A 19,944-nucleotide genomic window follows, 5' to 3' on the forward strand; every position below is an offset into this window, starting at 1 on the left:
ACGCATCAGCTGGCGTTCTAGAACGCCAGCTAAAGAGTTTGACAGTTGAGATGAGGCTTTGACACGCCGTGGCCACGTTGCCCGCATCTTACATGATGTGCTGTTTCTGCTAGGAGAATAAAGTTTACCTGAAATATCTCCACCGGTGTTTGATCTTCACTATACCTTTGTATCCTTAGCATCTGTATTTCACATCTTTTTGTCTGCACATTAGTACAATAGATTTGACTTTTGCACACCCAATCTGCAAGCCATACAAACATCAAACTTATTTGCTTTGACATTGTTTGTTTTCTTTTTATCTTCCTTTCTGTTCAGTTTTATTTCTTTAGTCTTTCCCCTTTCTCACTTCCCTCGCTTCTCTTTTCCATTTTATTACATCCTTTATTCTTTTGTCCATTCTCCATCTGTTTTGCTTTATTCGCTCCTACGGGTTTTCTCTTCCTAATCATACCTTTCTTTGTCTTCTATCGCACATTTTTCTTTCGCTCACCTTTTCATACGTTTCCCCACCTTTCTACCTTGCCATTTATTTTTCATTTTGGTTTTTAATTTTCTTGTCTTTTTCTCTTCCTCCCTTTTGCTTTTTTCCTTTTTAATTCTTCCTTATCCTTTTGTTTTTTGTTCACAAGCTTTTTCGTTCTTCCCTAACTTCTCCCCTCTTTGACTAAATTTGGTTTTCACCTTACTTTATTTTACTTTAACTTCATCCTTCTCGCCATTTCTTTTTCTTTCTTTTTTCATCAACACCCTATTTTTCTTTTCTTCCTTCACATATTCTCTCCTGCACTCTCTCTCATTTTATCTCTGGCTCTTATTTTTAATTCCAGGTAGGGATTAATCCATTCAAAGTTCCTGTTCAGTGGCACCTTTGTGCAGAAAAGGTGACTAATGGATGGGGCAGTGCAATTGAATAATGAAATGAGAAAGTCTGTTGAGAGCTTAAGGAGGTTAGTTGTAAACTGGAGAGGTAAGATTGAGGGTCAATGGATGGATGCTGATGAGGGGAGAGCATTGTATGGGGTCATTGTTTAAGGAGAAAGGCAAGCATTAGAAATTAAAAAGCCACATCTAGGGATAAGTGAAAACTGTTGGTGAAGAGGTGAAAGATGAAGATGGTTGGTAGCTGGGTGAAGGATGTGATGTCACAGCCGTACTGACTACCAGCTTATAACCCATTTTTCTTAAACATACCACTCACTCATCCCAAATCCTATATCACTACTATGATCCCAAAATAAGCCTTTCTAGACTCTTCCCTCCTCTACCCCTCCTTACATCATCTCATACCTCTTTTACTATTCATAGCTCCCTAAAAACCTTTCTAAACCCTTCCTTCTGACTCTTACCCCTTCCACCTCCCCTTTACGCATCCCAAACTCCTCCTACTATTATTGACTCCAGGAAAAAAAAACCTCAACCAATACCTCTTCTATCCATCCACTATTCCTTTTCAATCCAAATAGCAGACTAACATGTCCACGCTCAAATTAATTTCATATTTCCCTATACTAATTCCCCACTAATCCTGTTTGAGTTCCGGAGTTGCGTGCTGCCTGCCGAAAAGCGCTTCAGCTCCTCATCAGGGGTAGCAAGCATTATATAAATACAAACCCTTCACTCTTCTATCCCTCTGCTGTCCTTTTTCAATCAAAATAACAGACTAAAATATCCACCGCTCAAATTAATTTCATATTTCACTAAACTAATTCACCACTGATCCTTTTTGTGTTCTGAAGTTGCGTGCTTACTGCCAAAAAAGCACTTTGACACCTCGTCAGGGGTAGTAAGCGCTATATAAATGCAATTACAATTACAATGTAACCATCCACCAAATGCCATGGTGTTGATGGACCCAAACAATGGCAAACCAGGAAAAACACATGAAAGCCAATGCCTAAATGGGGCTGAACCGAAGCCAACTCTCGCTGTACTCCTCCCCATTGAACTTTTTTGAAGAATTTATGACACTGCCAGGCAGCGACAGACCTAAAAACAATCGTACTCACCAGAGTGCTAACCCGAGCCACGACTGCTCCAGGAGTGGGCCCGGAGAAAAGGACTAATACTAACATGCCGGCCAAGCTTGTAGGTTTCTAGGTTGCTGTAACAGCAAGCACCCAAGAGCAGCGGTGTGCGCCATGCGGCAAACCACAAGAGGCCAATATGGTCAAAAGCTTGGCTGGCAGGGGTGGGGAAGAGTCAGTTACAAGTGAGGCCCTTTTTAGAGGCTGGTAGGGCTCGAGAAGAGTCAGCCATGTGCTGAAGTTCTATTTCAAAGGCAGGCCTGAACAAGCAGAAAGGTCTGTAACAGAGTCCGTGATCAGGGGAAGTAGCTTCCATTGGTACAGCTAGTGCAGTGGCACCGGGGCCCACTGAACGCCAAGTCACAGTGTGACAAGTGCACGACTGCTGGAGCGGAGCAGCCCTAGCAGTGACACCAACGTGTCTAACGTGCCCCATGTCTACATAGAGGTGATCAAACGGCAAAGTAAATTACTGTTTACAGTTCGTCTAGGCTTTTACGTTGATGGTTCAAATACCGTCGGGCCAGTTTAACCACAATCATCCTACAGAGATCTGGGGCACAGGGACCTAGATCCGCGTTGTATAAATGCCTTGAATCAAATCAATAATATATTCAATGAGTAGCGCCTCAGACTTGCGAGACAGCCATTGTTTAAGCACGAAGAAACAATTAAGCCGGTGCCCTGCGCTCTAGAACCGTGCGGCGTTAGTCATTGGTTCAGTACGTACGTGATGTCAGCGGCCCCATGCCAGGCTCTTACTCGGAAGCAGCCTGACGCGCTGTGCGCACGTGCACTTGACAGCAGAATATTAACATCGCATCTCACTCTGCCCCGGACAATGCAAATGTGATGCTGGAATGCTAGCACACGGCGGACTCACGAAGTGAATCATTGCGAGGAGTGACATACAATGTTTAAGAAATGTCTCTAAAACCATTAGTACGGAAGTGTTGGTGCAATCCAGTGTCCCGTGCAGCCTTCTGTTAGGATGTGCGGGGCTGTCCCGCTTAAAGTACAACAAGCCTGCTGAAAGATGGCGCTGCTATATTAGTTCTTAAGTAGCGCAGCCAGGCTGAAAGATGATGATGTTGTATCAGTACTTAAGTAGAGCAGCCCTGCTCAAAGACGTTGATGCTATCTATATTAGTACTTATGTAAAGCGGCGCTGCTGAAAGATGATGATGCTATCTACATCAATACTTAAGTAGAGCAGCCCGGCTGAAAGATGTTGATGCTATCTATATTTTAGTACTTAAGAAGAGCAGCCCTGCTGAAAGATTATGCTGCTGTATTAATACTTAAGTGGAGCAGACCTGCTGAAAGAGGATAATGCTCTATTAGTACTTAAGTGGAGCAGCCCTGCTGAAAGATGGTGTTCTATTAGTACTTAAGAAGAGCAGCCCTGCTGAAAGATGATGATGTTCTATTAGTACTTAAGAAGAGCAGCCCTGTTGAAAGAATATGATGCTGCATTAGTACTTAAGTGGAGCAGACCTGCTGAAAGATGATGATGTTCTATTAGTACTTAAGTAGAGCAGCCCTACTTAAAGATGATGATGCTGTATTAGTACTTAAGTAGAGCAGCCCTGCTGAAAGATAGCCCTACTATGTTAGTACTTAAGTAGAGCAGCCCTGCTGAAAGATTATGATGCTGTATTAGTACTTAAGTGGAGCAGACCTGCTGAAAAGGGATAATGCTCTATTAGTACTTAAGTGGAGCAGCCCTGCTGAAAGATGAAGTTCTATTAGTACTTAAGAAGAGTAGCCCTGCTGAAAGATGATGATGTTCTATTAGTACTTAAGAGGAGCAGCCCTGCTGAAAGATTATGATGCTGTATTAGTACTTAAGTGGAGCAGACCTGCTGAAAGAGGATAGTGCTCTATTAGTACTTAAGTGGAGCAGCCCTGCTGAAAGATGATGTTCTATTAGTACTTAAGAAGAGCAGTCCTGCTGAAAGATGATGATGTTCTATTAGTACTTAAGAGGAGCAGCCAGGCTGAAAGATGATGATGCTGTTTTAGTACTTAAGTGGGCAGACCTGCTGAAAGAGGATAATGCTCTATTAGTACTTAAGTGGAGCAGCCCTGCTGAAAGATGATGTTCTATTAGTACTTAAGAAGAGCAGCCCTGCTGAAAGATGATGATGTTCTATTAGTACTTAAGAGGAGCAGCCCTGCTGAAAGATTATGATGCTGTATTAGTACTTAAGTGGAGCAGACCTGCTGAAAGAGGATAATGCTCTATTAGTACTTAAGTGGAGCAGCCCTGCTGAAATATGATGTTCTATTAGTACTTAAGTAGAGCAGCCCTGCTGAAAGATGATGATGTTCTATTAGTACTTAAGAGGAGCAGCCAGGCTGAAAGATGATGATGCTGTATTAGTACTTAAGTGGAGCAGACCTGCTGAAAGAGGATAATGCTCTATTAGTACTTATGAGGAGCAGCCCTGCTGAAAGATTATGATGCTGTATTAGTACTTAAGTGGAGCAGACCTGCTGAAAGAGGATAATGCTCTATTAGTACTTAAGTGGAGCAGCCCTGCTGAAAGATGGTGATGTTCTATTAGTACTTAAGAAGAGCAGCCCTGCTGAAAGATTATGATGCTGTTTTAGTACTTAAGTGAAGCAGACCTGCTGAAAGATGATTTTCTATTAGTACTTAAGTAGAGCAGCCCTGCTTAAAGATGAGGATGCTGTATTAGTACCTAAGTAGAGCAGCCCTGCTGAAAGATAGCGCTACTATTTTTTTTTTTAACATCATTTTTATTGCATTACCAATATACAAGTACAGACAAGATATTCAGCATAATGAGTATGACATGGATCAGTTCAGTTGAATACATTCGTTTTTCGTCCGGGGAACTCTCCCCGCTTGCGATGTGGGCAGCTTCATCTCCGTCTTGGTCTCATACTTCTTACATTGTCTGACCGCTTCATTGTGCACATAACCCTGGAATGCTTTTGTGATTTACGCCCCTCCCCCTCCCCAATTTTCGGTACCCCAACACCCCTCCAAACCAGCTTCCTACCCGCCCTCCCCCGTGGTCGCGCTGCGCTTGAGTAACCATGTATCAGTGCCTGGTGTGTTGCAGGAGGAAGCAAACAATCGCTAAGGTGTGTTCTCCTGTATAGTGTTAGGGTCTGCTCCGGCTAGTTCGCTCTCGCCTTCCTGCCCCTCATCGTCCACATCCCTGAGCGCCTGCACCATCACCTCCCATGCAGTCGCCCTTTCCAGTGCTTTCTCATCATTCGACCTCCAGGCCATCTGGTATCGTAGGGTACTATCACACGCGGCCCATCTCAGACACTCCCCATACCATCTTTTATACGTGGGCCCCACTCTGGACTTCCAATTCCGTGTGATCTCCCGCTTGGCCAGGATAAGCCCTAAATCTATAAATTTACTTGACATCGTATTTCTAGGTGTGTGTGGGAACCAGTGAAGGATGCCAACTGCCTTAGTGTATTGAATATCCCTGTCCGTCGCGCCGTTAAGGGCCCGTCCAACTTCCTGCCAGTAGTCGCCTAAAGAGGGGCAATCCCACAGCATATGACAGAAATCCGCCCCCGCTGTATTACATCTGGGGCAAGCAGCGTCGGTCGCCCCAAAGTACTGTTGGATTTTCCCGGGCGTAAGGTATGCCCTGTGGATAACATAGAAGTGGATTAATTGGAACCTGGCATTCCTCGAGCTCTTCCGCGCCCTCCTCAGCAGTTGGCCCCAGGTCGTGTCTGGTACCTCCACCTGGAGGTCCAGCTCCCACTTGGCCTTCAGGGCTGCCAGAGGTTGCAAGGCCTCCCGCTGCATCCGCGAGTACAGGCATGTGACGGCCTTAAAGGTTCCCGCCGCCATCATGGCGTACTGGCAGGCCATTGAGGTACCTGGTTCCTGCAGCCCTTCTCCCCAGTGGGCTCGCATGGCGCCTGTGACTGCCGCGTGCAGCAGATAGTCACCCCTCGGTAGGTCAAATCTCTCTTGCAGGTCCCGAAACGGCAGCAACACCCCATCTTCGTAGAGGTCACCCAGCACGTGTACTCCCGCCTCCTCCCACCCGAGCAAGCGTGACCAGTCACCTCCATGTGGGAGGGCAGTGACCATTCCCAACGGTATTTCGGGGGCGTACATAAGGCGGACACCCGCCCGCTTACGGGCCCGGTCCCAACATAGACGGAAAGTCTGCTCCTCGACCGTCAGGTCTCCCACTCGGAGTTTCTGGTGCAGCGTGATATAAGCCAGAACGTGTCGCGGGGTGCCTTCGACTCTCGCGTCCTCGGGACCTCTATAAACTCTCGCCACCTCCTGAGTAAAAGTCTGCAGCTGGGCAGCGAGGTAATATCCTTCGAAGTCCGGCACTGCCATACCTCCCTCATCTTTGGGGCGTAGCAGCGTGTCGAGCGCTATGCGTCTCCTACCCGTGCCCCACAGGAACGCTATAATCAGTGACCTCAGGCGTTTGAAAACCGAACTCGGGATCCATACCGGCAGTGTCCTAAAATAGTACAAAAGCCTGGGCAGGGCTATCATTTTAAGCAGGGAAATCCTACCAGCCAGAGAGAGCGGTAGAGTCGCCCAGAAGTCCATAGATCCACGCAGGGCGTTAATACAGCGAGTTACGTTGCCATCCAGCAGGTCGGACGGGGTGTGGTAAACATAAACCCCTAGATAATGTAGGCAGCGCGGCTCCCACCGGAGTTCCTGAGCAGTGAGTGGGCACGGCTCTCCCGGCCTCAGGGGAAACAGACAGGATTTAGGCCAGTTGACCCTCAGGCCCGATAACCTACCGAACTGCTCCAGTAGCCTCCGCGCCCCCTGAAGTTCGGCGCTGGCATTGGCCAAAAACATCAACAAGTCATCCGCGTAAAGGGAGATGAGGTGCGGCCTCCCCCTAAAAGGCAGACCTGCGTAGTGGCGGCCCAGTCTGGCTACCGCAGCGAAGGGTTCCATTGCTAACGCAAACAGTAGCGGGGACAGTGAACAACCCTGCCTAGTGCCACGCCTGATCGGGTATTGTCTCGAGATCAGCGCACCCACCCGGACCCTCGCCACCGCCTCAGTATAGAGGACCTTGGTCCACTGTATATATCCGTCTCCCAACCCGAAGCGGCGCATCACCTCATACAGGTATCCCCATTCGAGGCTGTCAAATGCCTTCTCAATGTCGATGGACAGGACAAATGGGGAGACGGTGTCTGGCCAGTCCACACCCATCAGTCTCGTGAGTCTGCGGATGTTATGAGTGGTGTTGCGTGTCGGTATGAAGCCGCACTGGTCACCATGAACCAGGCTCGTCATGTGCACCAGCAACCTGTTGGCCAGAATTTTACTGAGGATTTTGTAATCCGTCGTCAACATAGATAACGGACGGTACGAGGACAGCGCCGCACCCTCTCTGCCCGGCTTCAAGAGTGGGATCATAAGGGCCTCGCACATAGAGCCCGGGAGTCGGCCCTTCTCCTGCGCCTCATTGTATACCTCGCGCAGCCGTGGAGCAAGGTGCTCTAGGTATTTGCCATAAAATTCGATCGGTAGACCGTCAAGGCCCGGGGTCTTGTTTCTAGCCATCTGTTTTACAGCGCAACCTATTTCTCCGAGGGAGATTGGCCGCCCTAACTCTTCTGCCTCCGAGTCCTCCACTCGCGGCAACTCTAGCCCGTCCAAGAACTCCTCAAGCTCCTCCGTCCCTCCCGTATCACCACTCAGATAGAGCCCCTCATAATAAGCTCGGAACTTGTTCAGGATCCCGGGTTGGGTGTGGCAAGGCTCCTCCCCTGGCTCCTGTATCCTCATGATCGGCCCTCCCCCCCGGATAGGGTTAGCAAGCCAAGCCAACATCGCCCCCGCCTTATCACCTTCCGCATGCGCCCTCGTCACGTACGCCTTGTGGTCGAAGCTACGCAGCCGCTCTAGCTCTACCGCCAGCCCCTCCCGCGCCCCGCTAAGCCCCTCCTGCAATTCTGGGTGAATCGGGCGCCTCTTCTCAAGATCCCTCAGCCGTGTCTCAGCCTTGTCTAAGTCATCCAACAAAGTCTTCCGTGCCCCTGCCGTGTGCCCAATACAGTGTCCCCGCACCACCACCTTGAAAGCACCCCATTCAACCGCCCTCGTGGAAGCCGAACCACTGTTCTCCTCAAAATACCTCTCGATACGGTCATTCAGGGCCTCCCTGAACAACAAGTCGTCCAGGGTGTCAGGTTGCAGGCGCCATGTTGGCACGCAGTTAACAGTCACCATCCATTCCAGAGACATCAACAAGGGGTTGTGGTCCGATATCGTCCTTGCCAAGTATTCCGCCCCTCCCACCGCAGGGAGCACACATTCCGAACAAAGAAACGCATCCAGCCTCACATGTAAATCATGCAGGTGCGAGTGAAAGGAGTAATCCCTAGTGGTGGGGTGCAACGCCCTCCATGCATCCGTGAGGGCCCAGCTCTCCTGCCATTCTAATCTACGCTTGGCGATCCTATGTGCTGGGGACGCGCGTAGCGGGGGATGGGACCTATCTAGCAGCACATCCTCAACCGAGTTGAAGTCCCCCCCCAGGAGGACCGGCCCCGCCAAGTAGCCCGCCAATTTGCCCGAGACGTTAGACAAGAAAGCGGGCAGGTCTACATTAGGAGCATACACATTGCAGAGCGATATCATCCTGCCTCTCAGCCTTCCTTCCACCGCCACATATCTGCCCTCTGGGTCTATCGATGACTTCGAGACTTGGAAGGGGACCCCCGCCCGTATCCAAATCAACGTCCCCCTCGCAAATGCTGAAAATGTCGTGTAGAATAACTGCCCCCTCCAGCGCCTTTGTAGAGCCGCCCCTTCCTGCTTATTTAGGTGCGTCTCCTGCAGGAACGCTATGTGAACCCCCCTACGCTTGAGGTACGCCTGAACCTTATGTCTGCGCGTCATGGACTGCATGCCCCGCACATTCCAGGTCACACATTTCAACGCTCCAGTACTAGCCATTCCCCCCTACACAACCGGACCATACAACAAAGAACAGTGTTCGCCTAAGTCCCGCGACCACGGGCCCTCCCCCCCACCCTCTCCAAACAGGAAGCCGAACCCCTCCAACAACTACAACCCCTTGAGCAACCCCAACTGCTCGCAACTCCCACCCCCCCAGGACAGGCCCCCCCGCAACTGGAAGTACCCCCATCCAAACCAACACTCCCGATCACCCCTCAAGGAAAGGTGGTAATATTCGCAGTCCCCACTGCGATGACCTTAGGGGCCAGTAAGGCGCGGCTCAATGCTATGAAACCTCCAACAAATCAGCCCCGCGCGCTCCACCCCACAATCCCCACATTACAGATCCCCAAAACCTCAATCAATGTCTCTCCACTGCTGCGGGTCCATCGCCCCGGTGTCCAACCAACGAGTCCATTCCGCCAAACCAGTTCAACACGCCTCCAGTATCTCTCCCGAGGTCTGCGGCGTCACAATAGGGCCCCGGGCTCCACCAAATTCCGATTGTCCTGTCTCTGAGCCCGTTCCCGGGGCCTCCGAATCCGTGCCCTTCCCAGACTGAGTCCTGGCGGCTCTAGATAAGTCCACCACCGCCTGTAGGGCCGCCTGCCTCTCCGCCTCCGTCTGCGACATCGAGGGTTTCCCGGTCCTCTTGCGATTCTTTCTGATCCGTTGGGACTGTCTGATCGGCTTTTCCATCTTGGCCTCTTCCTCCCTGGCCTTAGCACCGTCCGTTCCTGCCTTATAAGTATCCCACCAGTCCCATGCATCCGCGGAAGTCGTAAAGAATAAAGACTTTTCGTCCACCACCACTCTTAGCTTGGCTGGAAACAACAGGGAGTACTTGATACCTTCCTGGCGGAGCTCGCGCTTGAGGGACAAGAAGTTTGCCCGAAGTCGCTGAGTCTCAAACGTGTAGTCCGGGAACATGGTGACTCTGTTGTTTTCCACTTGAAAGGGCCCTGCCTCTCTCGCCCTCTGTAAAAGCCAGTCTCTGTCCCGGTAATGGAGCAACTTGAACACCACCGGGCGAGGAGGAAGGCCCAAGGCTGGCGGACGCGCCGGAACTCTATGTGCCCGCTCCAGGGAGAAGAAGGGGGACAGGCCCTCAGGTGCCACCTCCGTCCGCAGCCAGTTATCCAAGTAGCCCACCATGTCGTCGCCTTCAATTTTCTCCGGCAGGCCCACTAGGCGTACGTTGTTGCGCCTGTTCCTGTTTTCTGCATCCTCGGCCCTCCTTTCCAGTACCTTCAGGCGGTCCATCACGTCGGCCATCTGGGCCTTCACCGTTGCCTGGGCCGGGGCTAAGTCCTTAACCGTGGTCTCCACGGATTTCACCCTGTCCTTAAGTTTGTCGTGGTCGGCCTTCAGGAGGCCCAAGCCCGTTGCCACCTGAGCTATATCTTGCTGTAGGGCATCCTTTGTGGTGGCGATGGCTTCCAGGATGCGATCCTGCATCCGCTGTAACGCCGCCTGGTCTCTCTCTGCTCCTTCCGCCGCCTCAGTGTCGGTCGCGCCATCCCCCTTCCCCTTCGGTTTCCCCATCTGGGCCGGGATGGGCGGTGGTCCTCAAATATGTTCCTGGTCGCCCTCCGAGCGTCGCCGGGCACCGTCCTCCGGCCGGGTTCTCAGGTCCAGAAATGTCACCAAGAGGCAGGAAGCACCGAGCGGTCGAGGCTCGGTCAGCGCCAGTTGCGCCTGAGATCCGGGGTTTTCGTCTCCGAGTCACTGTCGCACCGTTGTCGCCCCAATCAGGAGACGGTCCTCAACCACCGCCCAAGGGCGCGCCCAAAGTTCTACCAACACCTGGGGAGAGGCGCGACACGGCCGCCAGCACCTCTAGCGTGTTCGGGAGCGGTCTTCAGTGGGTCTCCGGGCAGATATCTCCGTTACCAGCGATCTCATGCCATCGCCGCCATTTTGGGGTCCGCGACTTCTCGGCCGAGTTCAGCTTTCGAAGTTAAGTTACTGCTGCGGGAAGGCTCGGTGTCGTCTTCCGCGGGTCCCGGACCCTCCGCAGTACCGTCCAGTACCGGATAATGTCCTTTATCTCGGGGTTCGAATGAATTTTCAGGATATTTTCCGGGATCGGGCACGGAGCTCCGAGCTCACGCTGCCTACCTCCTCGGCATCCAAGCCACGCCCCTCAAAGATAGCGCTACTATGTTAGTACTTAAGTAGAGCAGCCCTGCTGAAAGACGATGATGCTGTATTAGTACCTAGTAGAGCAGCCCTGCTAAAATATAGCGCAGCTATGTTAGTACTTAAGTAAAGCAGCCCTGCTGAAAGATGATGATGCTGTATTAGTACTTAAGTGGAGCAGCCCTGCTGAAAGAGGATAATGCTGTATTAGTACTTAAGTAGACCAGCCGTACTGAAAGATGATGATGCTGTATTAGCACTTAAGTAGAGCAGCCCTGCTGAAAGATGGCACTGCAATGTTAGTACTTAAGTAGAGCAGCCCTGCTGAAAGAGGATGATGCTTTCTATATTAGTACTTAGATAGAGCAGTCCTGCTGAAAGACCATGATGTTGTATTAATACTTAGGGAGAGCAGTTCTGCTGAAAGACGATGAAGCTGCATTAGTACTTAACTAGAGCAGCCATGCTGAAAGATGATGATGATGATGCTATATTAGTACTTAGCTAGAGCAGCCATGCTACAAGATGATGATGATGCTATGAGTACTTAAGCAGAGCAGTTCTGCTGAAAGATGATGATGATATCTATATTAGTACTTAATCGAGCAGTACTGCTGAAAGATGATGTTGCTATATTAGTACTTAAAGTAGAGCAGTTCTGTTGAAAGATGAGGATGATGCTATTAGTACTCAAGTAGAGCAGTTCTGCAGAACGATGATGATTATGCTATATTAGTACTTACATAGAGCAGTTCTGCTGAAAGATGATGATGATGCTATATTAGTACTTAAGTAGAGCAGCCCGCTGTAAGACGATGATGCTGTATTAGTACTTCAGTAGAGCAGCCCTCCTGAAAGATGGCACTGCTATGTTAGAAAGTAAGAGGTGCAGCAATGCTGAAAGATGATGATGCTGTATTAGTACTTAGGTAGAGCAGCTCTGTTGAAAGATGGTGCTGCTCTATTAGTACTTAAGCAGAGCAAGCCTACTGTAAGACGATGGTGCTTTATTAGTACTTAGGTCGAGCAGTCCTGCTGAAAGATGGTTCTGCTATGTTAGTACCTAAGTAGTAGAGCAGCCCTGCTGAAAGATGGTACTGCTGTGTTACTACTCAAGTAGAGCAGCCCTGCTGAAAGATGACGCTGTTGTGGTAGTTCTTTAGTAGAGCAGCCCTGGCGAAAGATGACGCTGTTGTGGTAGTTCTTTAGTAGAGCAGCCCTTGCGAAAGATGACGCTGTTGTGGTAGTACTTAACTAGAGCAGCCTTGCTGAAAGGTGCTTTTGCTGCGTTAGGAAAATGAAGGTGGCAGCTGTGGAACAATGACAACTCTGTAATGCCTCAGGAGTGGGTAGCATTTTCACATGTACACGGTTCAGGTTTAGCACCTATTCCAGGATGATCTCTTTTTTCTGATATTATTTTGTAAACATTCCATGATGACTAACAACATCTGTGTGCTAGTTTATCCTCTGCGTCAAATATGTTCACACAAACAACAATATTCTCTTTAAGTTAGTGTCTCCGAGTTGGGCTGTCTTTGCACTTATGTGATGATAAGTGAACATGTCCAGTTGTTGCGAACACAGCTCTTGAGGGCTGCGATTATGTAGTACCCGGGAGTTGCGATACCACGGTATCCGGGAACTGCGAGACACCTTCTGAAGGCTGGGGCTGTAGGCAAAGGAAGACACTTACCTGCTGGAACTTTTACTGAAGCTTCCTAGCTTCATGCTGCTGCTGGACACTGTTGACTGTCTTCCCAGAAGCTCGACTCCAAAAAGGCAATCGTTTTTCTGAAAGTTTGCAGATGTGCTTTAAAGAGTCTCTGCTGATAATCCAGGTCTGGGTTTTCTTTTTCCTTTTTTTCCCTTTCCAATATGGCTGTTTCTTTCTTTGGTTTCTATTAGGTTCCCCAATCCATCATGATTGTCACATGAGGTGATTCATCATTTCTTGTTATCTCCATTAATAAGGACTCCAGGTTGGTTGGATAGTGTGTCTCAACCCAGCAGTGTTCCTTCTGCAGTTCTGCTCTTGCCACCTGCTGGTTCCTTCTTCTTGTGCTAGAATGTGATTCTTTTGGAGTTATTTCCTGAGCACCGGAATCCATAATTTGCCTTTAGAAGTTCTTTACCCTGCAAGGAGGTTTTTATGTCTACTTTGTTATCCTGAGACTTTGGCAGCTTCTTGGGGGCAAATGTTTGTCACACATTGGACTTATGTAATTACATTGTGGCGTCAGGCAGTAGTCGCCCGTGCTTCGGACAGTCCAAGTTCCAACTCCGTGCCCTGCTTTGAAGACCATGATGGGTAAATGCCATTAAACATGCTAAAACTTGGGTTGGAGTATCCTAGTTGAAATAAAATTTGGTAGGCATGCAATTTTGATATCGTGGAGTTAGTCCGTCCAAACTAGGTTACAATTCTGTGCACAAATAGGGGCCAAAGCTTAGGTTAGGGTCTCCAGACTGGACTGAGATTTATACACACGCAAAGTTGATTTCTTGGCATTACTGACTCCAGGTTGGGATAAATGTACCAAAGTAATGTTATCTTGAGGTTATTGACTTCAAGTTGGGTGATATTTTTCCACACATTTGATAACACACTTTTGATTTTAGTGTCTTCAATTGGGCCTAGATTTTGAACAGTGGTGGTTCCTCCGCTAAGGTGGAGTAGCTTCGCCCCACTGCTTTATTGCGGTGAAAGATAGAGAAAATAAAATGACAATAAAGCGTTATCATTATATTTTCTCCTACTTCCGCCCACAGCTTTGCGTGAGGGTGCATGGAAGGGAATGAGTGTTACACCCCCCTAAAGTGCGCAATGACTGCTTGGATGGCAGTCTCGGGCCTCTGAAAACAGTCTTGCGCACTTCGCATGTCCTCCATGCAGGCTGCATTACAGCCTAAGTGGAGAACATGCCCAGGCCTCCAGTCAGCCTCTGAGCGCTGAGACACTGCACTCAGACCAATCACAACGCTGCCTTAGCAGCGTTGTGATTGGCTGACTGGGAGCCTGGGTGCCTGGGTGTGCTTCCTGTACCCGAGTGAGGAAGGTACGCAGGAGAGACTGACGAGAAAGCGGCGAAAAAGGTAAGTTTTTAATTTTTAATTACATTTTTTCATAGCCGCTTCCCCAGCGCTCCCCCCCCCTCTTGTGTCCTCCCCCTACCTCACGTGTCCTCTCCCCTTCTGCCCTCCTGCCCCTCTACCTTTGATCGTGGCCGGCCACACCTGGTTTTGAACCCCTACAATCAATGAGCTCTGAGGACTAGGGAGTCTAAAATCTCTTTGCATATGTGATGATCTCTCTGGATTAGTGTCTCGTGTGGTCTCTGCATTCTTATGATAACAATCTCTTGAGTTAATGTTTCTATATGTGGTTATGGTTTGGCAGACATGCAGTAGTGATCTCATCTCTTGATGGCACTTTCTCTGAGTCAGGTTAAGTCTCAGCCCATATAGCATGACTGCCGCTTTGGTTGGTACCTAAAATTTGATTTATTCTCTACACGCAAATGATATAAATTTCATAGGCTGTGATGACCATGTTCAGTTAACATTTTGTACACCTGCAATGATTACCTCTTGGAGTTACTGTCGACCAGCTGCAGAGAACCCATACAGTATGACGATGATATCTTAGGATATGGCCTGCACGCAGAGCGGACACATATGATGATGATATGTGGAGGTTATGAAATCCATGTTTCTAAGCACGTCAGTGTAATTTCTTGTGGATTTTTCATTGCATTTTTGCATATAGGATTACAAACTTTCAAGGTGTGTCCGTAAATTGAAAATGTGTTTGTACAGAAGCAATGAAGACTTGTCAAGCAGCTCAAAATGCTGCTTTGCATTACTTTGCGTCAAGGGGGTGTTACACGGGAGGTATATGGGTGTTCCCATGAAACCACTTTTTGAACCTTAACCCGATCTACTAACAGTAGACAGGATTTAGCGCCAAAAATTAACGCCCCTGAAAAGCAGGCGTTAAAAGGGGAAATGTTTTCATTTTTCCTTGTTTTTATAGATTTTTTGTGAGTTCGACTTTACAGTATACATACAAAGTAGGAAAAGGTTTTTAACTTGTCTAGCCATAGTATTTTGTACAGAAAGGCTAACCTTCCTGAACAAAAACTATGGTAGACTCAGGAACGCACCCTAGCCAGGTGCAGCCAGCACAGGTAACGGCGGGAAGTCGACAGCGACTGGGTAGGGAAACCAAAAATAAAAAGAATAAAACCACTTACCTTGCGCTTGCCGTATGGCTGACTCAGAGATGCGGCGAGCGCAAGATAAGTGATTTTATTTCTTTTTTATTTTGCTTCCCCCGTCTCACCACTGTTACCTGTGCCGGCCGCGCCTGACCCAAGCACTGTGGCTCCAAGGTGTGTGTGTTGTGTTTGACAGCTAAATTCTGCACCTGCGCTAGGGAGAGAGGAGGAGAGAGCCACATCTTTACAAACATGGCTCTCTCTTGCTCCCTCCCTGTCACGCAGCGCAGCATTTCTGGCTGCTGTGCTGCATTACACGATTTTTTGAGAATTTGGGCCTGTTTATTCATTTCCAACATGCTCCACCTGCACTGGCATACCACCTTGTGCACGCCGTTCTCACAGCCACCCTTCCTCTCTTTGTGTCTCCCCAGGGTCGCAGTTACTCCGAGTCAGACCTGCGTGGTTCCAGCCTGCTGCGACGGATCGGAAGCCTGTCTTGGCGCCGGAAGAGGGCCAGCCAACCGGAGACGCCTCCCCGCTCCCCACATGGGGGTCATGACCGCCTCTCAGGTGCCCGGCCTGACTCCAGCCATACTCTCAGACTTCAGCCTGCCCTCTCCGGGCCACAGAGGCAGTCTCCGGAGCTCCACAACACTCTGCGCTCAAAGCCAAGGCCCCAGACCTGCTTGGAGGTGTCCACCTCCTTCGACTGTCTGCTGGAGGAGGGCAGGGACGGGGCCTCTTCGGGGTCTATGTCGGAGAGTATCAGCTCCCTACGCACTGAGTCACCCCAATATCGCCCCTATGAGGCCTGTGAAACCCCTGAACCCCTTCCTGAATGGGCCCAGACCATTCTTCAGGCATATACTCCACTAAAGGCCGTGACCCCGGATCTCCTGGAGCACTGCCCCCAGCAGGAGAGCAGCGACCTCGCTGAAGCCCGCCGGTCAAACCTCTTCTCTTGCCCAAAGTACACCTGCAGGGACCAGGAGGAGCCGGCCTGGGCTGTTCAGACTCAGTGGGACCCCACAGAGCTAAAGGATGCTGAGGCAGCGAGAGAGAGAGGATTGGAGTCCAGAGGACCTGGGCTGGTTCACGAGGGAGACACAGCAGCACGAGCGAGTGCCACCAGGGTGCAGAATGTGGCCAGGGGGGTGCACGAAGTTGGAAAGACACTACAAGAGGAGACTGTGGCAATGCACAATGTGCCAGAGGCCATCGAAGCGGACACCGGGGCCAAGATGGCAGATGCAGAGGCCCCACTGAACAGGGAGGCGCGTGAGGTAAACACGGGGGCAGGGGTCACGGGGGATCCCTCGCCTGCCTCCAGGAAGGCCAGGCGGACACGTTACGAGATCCTTATCACCCTGGCCAAAGAGGAGGAGGGCAGTGGCGGGGTCACGGAGCAGGGCCCGGCTGCTGGGCCCAGTTCCCAGGCGGGCACGGGCTGCCAGGGCACTCGGGCTCCGGCCAGCCTGCCAGGCTCTGCATGTGAGGCGCGAGAGGCACAGCAACCTGCGGGACCGGTTCCCCATCTGTCAGCTTCGAAGGAATCCCAAATATTCTGGCAACACGGGGCGGACCCTGCAGAGCGGACAACCCCGACACGCCCGGTCACGGGGGCCCCGGTGACACAGAGGCAGAGCTGGGAGCTCAGCCCCGGCGGGAGCACCGAGCAGAGAGCCGAGAACAGGGACGGGAGGCCAGGGCCCGAAGAGCGCCCTCCCAGCCGCAGCACCCACGACCGAGGCGACAGGTGAGTCTCGGGGCGGGGGAAGAGAGGAGCCTCAGACATGGCACTGCCGGGGCACCTGCGCCACGGTGGCTGAGGGACAGGAGGGCTGGGGAAGAGAGGAGCCTCAGACATGGCACTGCCGGGGCACCTGCTCCCCAGTGGCTGAAGAACAGGAGGGCTGGGGGAAGAGAGGAGCCTCAGACATGGCACCGCCAGGGCACCTGCGCCACGGTGGCTGAGGGACAGGAGGGCTGGGGGAAGAGAGGAGCCTCAGACATGGCAGCGCCGGGGCACCTGCTCCTCGGTGGCTGAGGGACAGGAGGGCCGGGGAGGACACCGGAGGGTCGGTATATGAGGTGCAAAGTGACAAACAGAGCTTCCAGCATGGCACCGGCGGCGCACCAGTCTCACGGGGGGAAGAGGTGACAGGCAGGGCTTCATACATGGCACTGATTGGGTCACGGGACAGCCGCCGCGAGGGATGAAAGTGGGGAGCCAGGGTAGGGGCATGTGAGTCCATGACAGGAGAGAGTGGCGGCTAGGAAGAGCGTTGCGAGGAGGGCAGCCGGAGAGCGCAGATTCAAACACGGGGGGAAAGGTTGGCAGGTTGGCAGGTTGGCAGCAGAGGGCGCTCGGGGGCGGGGCGGTTTTGGTGTTTACGGTTTAGTTTTGATTTGCTAATGAGGGAACCAAGAAAGGGAAATTAAAGGCGAGCCCCACCCTATGACCCCAGTGTCAGCTTCTTAAACTGGGTACCATGCCAACTTCCTGTGGTTTATCGATGCCAGCAACATGCACTGAACGCCAGTGCCAGCTTGTAAGTTTGCCCTGGGCCCGGGGCTTACACGCTGCTAGCCGGCACCGGCACCTCACCCTCACCAGGAGGCTTCCGAGCTAGGTATGGGTGGGCAGACCTCAGCCCGGTGAGTGCTTCGCCTCAGCGGCCAGGGGTGCCAACGTGTCTGCTAATTATGGGTTATGTGGGAAAGGAGAAAGCGAGAGCGGAGAGAGGGCGAGAAGGGGTGTGAGTGAGAGAGCGCGGCGGATACAGAGTGCGGGGCAGGGGAAGGAGTAGGACGAGAGACCCAGAGAGATGAGGGGAAGAGAGGCTCACACCGGCCGAGAGAGATCCAGCGAGGAATACGAGGAAACAGATCTGGATAGGAGGGAAAAAGATGATACACATGGGAGACACCGAAAGAAATGTGCAGAGACCAATTACGACACCGGCGAAAAATAAGCGAGTAAAGCAACAAAAAGAGCGTAATACAACAGGAGGGAGAGAGACAAGCAGTGCTTTCAAAGTGCTGGTACTGCCCGGTACTGAGTACCGGCACTTTTGTTCTTATTTTGAGAGGGATAGTAACTGCTCTTCTCAAGAGAGACGTGATACTTTTAATTCGCGAGTGCCAGCACTTATCAGAAACAATCAGGTACTCTGGTATTGGGTACCTGCACTTATATATTTTTAATTCAAGCACAAGGGCGAGAGACCGACACAGGGAGCCTTCCGGGGTAGAAATGCAAAGAGGGGGGAGACACAGGCGACATAAAGAAGCAGGGTGGGGGCATTAGAGACCAAACACGAGGAGAACAACGAGAACAGAGAAAACTAAGGTAGCAGCAGGGATAGAATAGACATCCAGCAGGACAGAAGATCTACAAGGAAGACAGTAGAGACATACAACCAGAAGAGACATGGGCAATGGCGATAGAAACAGAGCGGAGTGAGACCTGGTAAAGAGAGGCAGATGAAGTAAATAAACACGGCGAGAGTGCCCGGGGAGCGGACTGATATACAGAGTAGGGGCAGGGAGAAGGCTATCGCGATAGACAGTGTCAAGAGACATGAAGTGTTATTGGATTGTGCTGATGTGCAGAATGCAGGGCGGACTGCGTGGGAGAGTGCTGTCTGTAGGAGAGTGCAGCTATAGATAGCGCGGTCTATAAGAGCGTGCTCTCTACAGAGAGAGCTGCCTGTAAGATAGTGCAGTCTACAGAGAGAGATGTCTCTAAGAGTTGAGTCCAGGGGGCGATGGCTGTCTGTAGCACCGTGCTATCTGCTGTGCAAGGGTTGTAATAGAGTGCAGTGTCAGCGCTGTCTGCAGTAGCGTGCTGTGGAGAGTGTCAGGTCAGGTGTCTGGTGTGGCTGTCTGTGGGAGAGAGCAGATATTCAGTGTGAGTGATGTCTAGGACACTGTAGTCTGCAGTGAGAAGACTGCCTTTGAGAGAGCGCGCTCTGTAGTGTGAGTGTTGTCTGAGGAGAGTTCACTTATAAATGAGGGCAGCGGGACATAGATCTCTGTAAGAGTGCAGTCTGAGGCCTGCCTTGTTGGAGAGTGTAGTCTGCACCTAGGGTTCTCTGTAAGAGTGTAGTCTGCACCTAGGGTTGTCTGTAAGAGGGCAGTCCGCACCTAGGGTTGCCTATAAGAGCATAGTCTGCACCAAGGGTTGTCTGTAAGCGTGTAGTCCACACCTAGGGTTGTCTGTAAGAGTGTAGTCCGCACCTTGGGTTGTCTGTCAGAGTGTAGTCTGCAACAAGGGTTGTCTGTAAGCGTGTAGTCCACACCTAGGGTTGTCTGTAAGAGTGTAGTCCACACCTAGGGTTGTCTGTAAGAGTGTAGTCTGCACCTAGGGTTGTCTGTAAGAGGGCAGTCCGCACCTAGGGTTGCCTATAAGAGCATAGTCTGCACCAAGGGTTGTCTGTAAGCGTGTAGTCCACACCTAGGGTTGTCTGTAAGAGTGTAGTCCGCACCTTGGGTTGTCTGTCAGAGTGTAGTCCGCACCTTGGGTTGTCTGTCAGAGTGTAGTCTGCACCTAGGGTTCTCTGTAAGAGTGTAGTCTGCACCT

The 19,944-nt window shown here is 50.9% G+C and overlaps 1 protein-coding gene across 1 annotated transcript in view; it reads left to right on the forward strand.

Annotated features, from left to right (window-relative positions):
• Positions 1–19,944, forward strand: part of CRYBG2 (crystallin beta-gamma domain containing 2) — a 467,695-nt gene that overhangs the window by 311,370 nt on the left and 136,381 nt on the right. The window contains exon 3 of the mRNA XM_086957632.1: positions 15,791–17,115. Coding sequence (XP_086813758.1) covers positions 15,791–17,115 — 1,325 coding nt within the window. The remainder of the gene's footprint in view (positions 1–15,790; positions 17,116–19,944) is intronic.

The sequence above is a fragment of the Lissotriton vulgaris genome, chromosome 2_1, assembly GCF_964263255.1.
Source record: "Lissotriton vulgaris chromosome 2_1, aLisVul1.2, whole genome shotgun sequence".
Classification (NCBI taxonomy): domain Eukaryota; kingdom Metazoa; phylum Chordata; class Amphibia; order Caudata; family Salamandridae; genus Lissotriton; species Lissotriton vulgaris.